Genomic DNA, 7,614 nt, shown 5'->3' on the forward strand with positions numbered 1-7,614 from the left:
TCGTTTGGATTTCATGTGAAGTCAAAGGTCTCTGCTCCATCAGTGAGCCACGATGTTTACACAAACAGAAGGACGTCAAACAGGTTGAACTTTATCAACTTTATTGAGTTTCATTGAGTCATCTGGTCCACAGAAAGGCGGTTGGAGTTGCTCTGATGTTGACGTGGATCTATTCGGCTCCTTGTCCTCCCATCTGACCGTCTTTGTCTTTCTTCTTGTGACCGGAGACGATGTCATCGATTCGCAGCAACAAGATGGCCGTCTGAACAACCGACAGAAAGAGAGAAGGTTACGGTGCACAGTAACTACTAGCGTCTGAGTCAGTCATAAGCGTGGGTGACCTCTGACCTCCATTGCCGTCTTGTAGGTCTGAGCTTTGACGGCCAGCGGCTCCCAGATGCCCAGAGCCATCATGTCAGACAGACAGCCTGTCTCACCATCCACACCCCAGTTCACGCTGTTCTCCTGAGTGTGCTTGGCCTGCAGAGACAGACAATCAATACGCGATCAATACCAGACTGACTGGCTGGTTTCTGCACAAAGACCAACACGAGTGAAGTCGTACCCTCAGTGATGTCAGCACTCGGATGGTGGAGGCTCCACAGTTCTGGATCAGGGTTCTGGGGATGACCTCCAGGGCCTGGGCCACGGCGCGGTACGGCCACTGCTCGATGCCGGTCAGAGCGCGTGAGCGCTCCATCATGCGCTTAGACACCGCCATCTCTATGGCTCCGCCCCCGGGCAACAGACTGGGCTCCAACAGAACATTACGACACACCTGCATGGCGTCCTGAAGGTTCCTTTCCACCTCCTGAAGACAGACAGATACTTCAGCTGAAGACAATATGTAAACACGTAGACCGGATGTGCACACAGAACGAGGCGAGGAGGATTCTCACAGCAAGGATCTCTTTGCTGGCTCCTCTCAGCAGGATGGTGCAGGCTTTGGGATCTTTACACTCTGTGACGAAGGTGAAGTATTCATCGCCGATCTTCTTCACCTCAAACAGCCCCGCCCCCGTACCAACGTCTTCCTCACGAAGCTCATCCGTCCGGCTTGCAATACGAGCGCCGCACGCCCTGTGTGTGAGAGAGAGAGAAAAGGAATTTACTTCATCGGTCTGCTGAGAGCCGATTGGCTGCTCCCATGTCAGCGGTCAGCTGATTGGCTGCACCATCTTACCTGGCGATGCGGTTGTTGTCAGTCTTCCTCACTCGACGGATGGCGGTGATGTTTGCCTTCATCAGGTAATGCTGAGCCAAATCTGAGAGGAACAGGACGCTTATTATTGATCAGCTTGAATCATGACGACGGGTCTAGTGAGGGTCTGTGTGCGCGAACCTGAGACCCCCTTCTCTGTGAACACCAGGTCTGGTTTCAGGCGGATGATGTCCTCACAGATGTGTTGGATGTATTCTTCCTCCATCTGCAGGATTCTGGCAAAGTCCTCCTCCTTGCTGATCTCTATGTCAGTCTGAGAACACACAATGTCACCATGACAACTTCAATGCACAAGGTCATCATGCTACAAGTCAGTGTGTGTGTGTCTGTGTTACGTTTCTACGTCTTCACGCGTCGACGCACTGGTTTCACTTCCTGGTTGTAAAGTCCTGCGTGTGTTGCAGAGCGATTCACCTCCAGAACAACAGGTGGAGTCACGTGTTTTGTAGAAGACGACCTGGAGAGTCACGTCTTTGTGTGTGGAAGTCGCTGGTTGCTTTATTTATTGATCATAGACTTTATTGCCCCGTGTATCCACACTGCTGCTTTTCATCAAGGACACATTTGTCCCGTATTTTCCTCCACGACTTTGTCCCCTCGTTTGTGGAGATCTCCCTCCATGAATCAGAGGCCGTCCGGCGTCCTCATAGTCCGCCAATGACGGCTTGTACAAGCGCTCATATTTAAAAGCTCTTCACTCTGATCCGTTCTCTCGTAAACGTTCTTCCTTTTAATAACGGCCGTATTGTGCTGTGAAAACGGAGACGTGAGACTCCGTAAAGGACGTAGTCAGAGACCAATCACAGCCTGGTGCTGCAGGACGATGCGTCACTTTACACGCTAGTCTAGAAAAACGGATCGACGCACGCAAGGAGGCGTGAAAAGTCACGCAAGGGACACGCAAGGGACACGCAAGGGGGTCTCATGTGTCTCTGAAAAGGCAGAAGCATAAACTGGGCGTTACCTGGCTCTCCCCCTTCTTGTACTCCAGAGAGCAGTCCAGCAGGATGATCCGGGGCTCTTTAATGAGGCGCCTCATCCTCGGGTGAGTGACATCTTTGTTCACCATCACTCCTCTCAGAACATACGAGTCCTCGATGATCCCTCCGGGCACCTGAACACAGCACGGTTACAGCAGGGTGTGTGTGTGTGTGTGTGTGTGTGTGTGTGTGTCAGACAGGAAATCCTACCTTCTCCACTTTGGCGTACTTCTTGATGTCGATCTCCTTGCGTCCGTTGTCTTCCATCTCCACCGTACGCACGGCGTCCAGAGCGATGGCACACGCCATCTCAGACCAGCGACTCAGCGCTTTGGTGTTGATGGCAGAGTGGACAATCTTCAGCATCATGGAGCGGTCCGACGTGTCAACGGGGGTGCTGAGGACGAGAGAGGTTAAGGGTCACGCCGGGAAACCAATGTGTACAAATACAGCACAATGAAAATTCATGTACCTGATGTCCTTCAGCGTCTCCAGCATGTCCTCCAGGGCTTGTCTGTAGGCACTGATCACCACCGTGGGGTGCATCTGCTGCTCCAGGAACTGCTCGGCTACAGAGAGCATTTCCCCGGCTACACACACACACACACACACACACACAGTCAGCGTCACACCCTCATCGTCATCATCATCATCATCATCTCCTCTTCCTGTACTCACCCAGGATGATGACTGACGTGGTCCCGTCTCCCACCTCTTCGTCCTGTGTGCGGCTAATCTCGATCATTGACTTGGCTGCAGGATGCTGGACCTGGATCTGTTGCCATGGACACAGGTTGACCTCACTGGTAATAACACGCCCCCCCTTCTCACCGGTAATAACAACACCCCCCCACAGGTAATAACAGGTCCATCTCACCTCTCTCAGGATGGCGTTTCCATCATTGGTCATCACAATTCCTCCCATAGGGTCGAGTAACATCTACACAGGTAAACAATTACTCTCCAGAGAGAAAACAGTGACTTATTGTTAGTGTTCTAAATGAGAGTGAGATCTGACCTTCATCATGGCCCGGGGGCCCAGGCAGGTCCTGATCACATCAGCGATGGTCTGGAACACAAACAACATCATCACCAGGGGCACAAAAACACAAGTGAACAGTAGAAGTCTCCAGGCCCTTCAGGGGCCCCGAGCCACAGGTTGAGAACCTCAGCGGGAACCCACCTTGGCAGCGTTGATGTTTCCAGTCTGAACTTTACGTCCTGACTCTCTCTTCATGTTGTGGTCTGCAGAGAAAGGAGGGACAGATTTAGCACGGCTGCTGAAAACATGGCTTGTTACCATGGTTACCATGCCTCATACTAATCTGAGGCCAGCAGACGGGGGTGAAATAATGTAGTGGACACTGGAGGCCAGCAGCCTGCGCTTCATTCTCAGTCTGGACGCAGAGACGCGTCTCCGCTCGGCTGCACGAGTCGCTGAGGACAGGAAGTGCAGAGCGATGAGCGCTTTCACGTCAGACACCACAAAAGTCTCAAGGGAAGTCGTTTAAGGTTAGCACCCTTTAGAACAGGTTTACAAACTAAGTATTGATCTTACTATACTGGCTCCCTGTCTCATTCCGGACGGACTACAAAGCTCTACTACTCCCTCATAAATGCATGAATGGGCATCTCTAACTACTTACTCCCCAAACCTCCACCCGCAGGCTCAGCTGTGCAAGCAGCTCGCTCCTCCGGGCGCCGAGCCGCGGGCCACCGGGCCTTTTGCTCCCCGACCACCTGAGGGCAGCGCGCTCACTGGACGCCTTTAAAACCTGAAAACCTCCTAATTCAGGAAGGCCTTTTTTACTCCATCATGAGTGGAGTTTTTCTTTCTATGTTTGAATTGTTTTAATAGCTTGTACTTCATTTGAACTATGTTTTGTTGGCTCTGATCAGATCTGTTGATGGTTGCAAAATTGATACATTGAGCTTTTCCCCAGCGATGATCTGTCTGTTTGTTAATGACCAGCAGCTTGTTTGTCTTAATATATTTACCCCACTAATATCATCAGAATGTACCAGAGTCCTTGTGCTCAAATGCAGTAGTGGGACAAGTTGCCCAACTGCCGCTTTTTGATGGACACCGAAAGCCACGAATAATGGAGGTGATGGTGTACTTGTGTGCGTCAAACATACATCCTACTCTCACTGCTGTAAAGTGAGTCTACTGTGTACAAATAAACGTGGTGTTAAAATGAACATTGGCTTCAGTTCACCAAGTTGCTCGGTAATGACAAAGACATTCAAAAACAACAGAACGTTTTAGGTTTATGTTCCCAAACAGCAGCAGGCGTGAATAGTCTTGTTCAACGACGTTTAAGTTCCCGGTTACATGCTTCATCGTTTGCAAAAAAAAATTAAATTTTCTTTTTTTTAAATTCCTGTGGAAACTTTCCGCCCGTTTGCAACACTAGTTATAAATAAAATGTATTATTGCTACTTACAAAGACATGTTATTTCTGTGTCTACATGATCCATGTTTGCTCACACGTTTTAAAAAGTCCATATATTGCAAAGATCCATATTAACCACTATTCAGATCGAAGAACATCTGATCATGTGACTCATTTCTATGCGATTATTGATCGTCTAAAACGAAAAAAAACGTTTAAAATCAGTTCCCCATTGAATAATATGTTGTATCGCAAGACTTAATTTAAACAATTCAATTAATTTTGTAAAGCCCCGAATCTCAAATTAGCCTCCGAGGGCTTTACAGTCTGTACACATGCGTCATCCTCTTTCCCGAAACATTCACACCGGCACAGGTAAACGTCAATCAAGTCACGTGAGCCCAACGACTAGGCGGATCAATAGGAGTTAGTTTGTGATCGATCCCTCAGTAGCAGCGAGGGTGTGGCGGCTGCGACCGCACTTGTCTTGGACAGCATGCTAACGTTAGCATCATGGCTTTAACGTGTCTGCGGAGTGACTCCTACTAAGCTAACGGTGCTAACGTTAACGTATTAACTGATGTCGGTTGGACGGGACATTTTACAGCTAAACATCAGCCGACATTAACAATCCTTCTTTACGGCTCATGACTTGCAGATAACTCGCTGCTAACGTTACGTGTTAAACGTTCCCACTGGGTGTTAAAGTGTGAGGAAGTATGGAGTCACTGAGCAATTAGCTTCTGCTACCGATGCGAACAACATATTTACCGAGTAACATGGGTGTGTTAGCACAGCCTAGCATTCACCACGATGAGAACATACGACACGAGCTAACGATGCTACCACGGGCTAGTGTAGCATTGACGCCAACCGTTAGCATGAATGGCACATGCGTGCTGCTTTGTGTCGCAGCCGGGCGAATCAAACGGGTACCGACAACTAACCGGGCAGAGTGGTGGGTCCAGGTCACCGCCACGTTGAAGTATAACATTTAATATAACGTATTATGGTTATTATTATACTTACTGAGCACTAAAACCTGTTGGCCCATCATTTTGACAGTGAGATGGACAGTTTCAGCCTGGAAGGTTCTGGGAGGCACGAGAGGAGGGAGGGTTTAACTCGCAGGGGCGGGACAATATCCCAAAGCCTGTCTAATCAGTTGAGAGGATTGTAATGACGGACAGGCACGTCCACCAATTGAGTCAATGAGCTAAAGGAGTTCGAACAAATCTCACACTTTTATGGTAAAAACCAACAAGACCCTTTTTACTTGGGCCGGGTCCGCGTAGGTCCGTGTACCTTTTGATAGTCCCTTTTACCGTGAAAACGGAAATCCGTGTATCATTCGTTCCTTCGTGTCTCAATTGACAAACCGAAAACCAAAAACGATTCGTTTTTCCGTTATTCAATTGAGAAATCAAGAACGAAAAATGGGCAACTGGCCGACATTTATTTTGAAAGTTTGTGACCCGGAAATGATGTGACCCAAATGACTTCTTCGTGTACTCCACTAATGCAGGGGTCTCAAACTCCGGCCCGCCGGAGCGTGCGAGGGGATGGGGGGGTCGTAATGGTCTGCGCTGCATCTGAACCCATTTCTGCCACAGAAAAGCGCCGAAATTATGATTTAGGCTCCTTCGTTCTTTGCTAAATTGACTTTACAAACCCTCTTGGCGACTTTTTGTCAAAAGCTACCAGCGCCACCTTATCTGGTTTTATTGGAGACTTTAGTGGTGTCTCACGTGAACGCACGTATTGTCCTTACGTCTATCTATGTAGATATAGATATTAAAATGTATATGTAGATATAGTTATATGTCTATCTATGTAGATATAGTTTATATGTCTATGTAGATATAGATATTTATATGTCTCTATCTGATTCTGCAGCGTATTTCCTCGTTGAGCAGTTGGCAACACTGGTTCAATAAAGAGACAATAGTTACTAATCACGACTGCTACTGAATAAATACCACCCGGAACGTATTTCATATCCCAATAAGTTTGATTGATCTCGAACTCGGAAATACTGCAGATAACTTAAGACGTGTTAGTTATGAGTCGGAGTCCGTAGAACGTTTACAGTTTGGTAAAGTTGGACAGATATTCACAGGTTCGGACTCCCCGGTTCAATAGCTCATCAGCGAGACGTCGTAAAAACACAAACCCCACCTCTCTGTGACCGTAGTGACGTCACCGACCAGCTGCAAGGGGCCTGCGCATGCGCCATATCTAACCGTCGTTTTTTGTGTCGGAAATGAGTTTCCAGAGACATTAGTGGAATACACGAAGAAGTCATTTGGGTCACAAAACCTGCGGGTCACAAACTTTAAAAATAAATGTCGGCCAGTGGCGAATTTTTCGTTCTTGATTTCTCAACTGAATAACAAAGAACGAACGACACACGGATTCAATTGTACTTCCATTCATCCCTTTTGGAAGTTTTCCTATAAAACGAAAATACGAAGCGTAGCCGCTAAACCGGAAGTACGTAACTTTTCACAGTAAGAGTCAACGCAATGTGACGTTTCTATGCAAGAATTAATGTTAGAAAGATTCTCACTCGACACCGGTGTAAGATCATCAAAACCGGATATTTAGTGTTTGCAAACAGGAGAGTTGACGCACGCGCGCACACACACACACACACACACACACACACACACGTCATGCACCAAGGCTACTCAAAGGTTTTCGTCGTCGAAGCAGGAATATGTAGTTGGAAACCCAGTTCAAAACCCAGGTTCTGGTAGTCGATCTCAGGATGTAGACAAACATCTTGATTCTCAGGTGACCCGGAACACAATGTGACGCTGTCCTGCTAAGGTGGAACATTAGTGCAGTTTTTCCAACAATTAATATAAATACATAATCCTGTTCCGATGGGATGTCTCTATTTTCTAATTGTCATTATCTATTACATTCAACAAATAATACCGCTTCATTGGAGGTATGTTTGGCTCTTAAATGAAATAAATATAACTAAATGAATACAAAAATAGTTGTGAAT

The 7,614-nt window shown here is 47.5% G+C and overlaps 1 protein-coding gene across 1 annotated transcript; it reads right to left on the reverse strand.

The window, feature by feature from the left end:
• Positions 1–84: 84 nt before the first annotated feature.
• cct3 (chaperonin containing TCP1, subunit 3 (gamma)) lies at positions 85–5,926 on the reverse strand. Its single transcript, XM_040189299.2, has 14 exons — positions 5,628–5,926; positions 3,386–3,447; positions 3,221–3,271; positions 3,080–3,142; positions 2,881–2,977; positions 2,675–2,792; positions 2,413–2,599; positions 2,187–2,336; positions 1,343–1,475; positions 1,184–1,265; positions 900–1,080; positions 566–811; positions 349–480; positions 85–262 (listed from the first exon to the last, which is right to left on the reverse strand). Exons 1-14 carry the CDS (start codon positions 5,653–5,655, stop codon positions 170–172), a joined length of 1,623 nt encoding a protein of 540 aa, XP_040045233.2. The 5' UTR covers positions 5,656–5,926; the 3' UTR covers positions 85–169.
• Positions 5,927–7,614: the final 1,688 nt, after the last annotated feature.

The sequence above is a fragment of the Gasterosteus aculeatus genome, chromosome 10 (assembly GCF_964276395.1).
Source record: "Gasterosteus aculeatus chromosome 10, fGasAcu3.hap1.1, whole genome shotgun sequence".
Classification (NCBI taxonomy): domain Eukaryota; kingdom Metazoa; phylum Chordata; class Actinopteri; order Perciformes; family Gasterosteidae; genus Gasterosteus; species Gasterosteus aculeatus.

Bases quoted from the DNA above. Each gene is read 5' to 3' on its own strand.
- cct3 (XM_040189299.2), bottom strand. From the start codon at position 5,655: ATGATGGGCCAACAGGTTTTAGTGCTCA. The intron at 3,448-5,627 runs GTAAGTATAATA...CTTTCTCTGCAG, and splicing joins CCAACAGGTTTTAGTGCTCA to ACCACAACATGAAGAGAGAG. The intron at 1,266-1,342 runs GTTCGCGCACAC...TGTTCCTCTCAG, and splicing joins CACAGAGAAGGGGGTCTCAG to ATTTGGCTCAGCATTACCTG.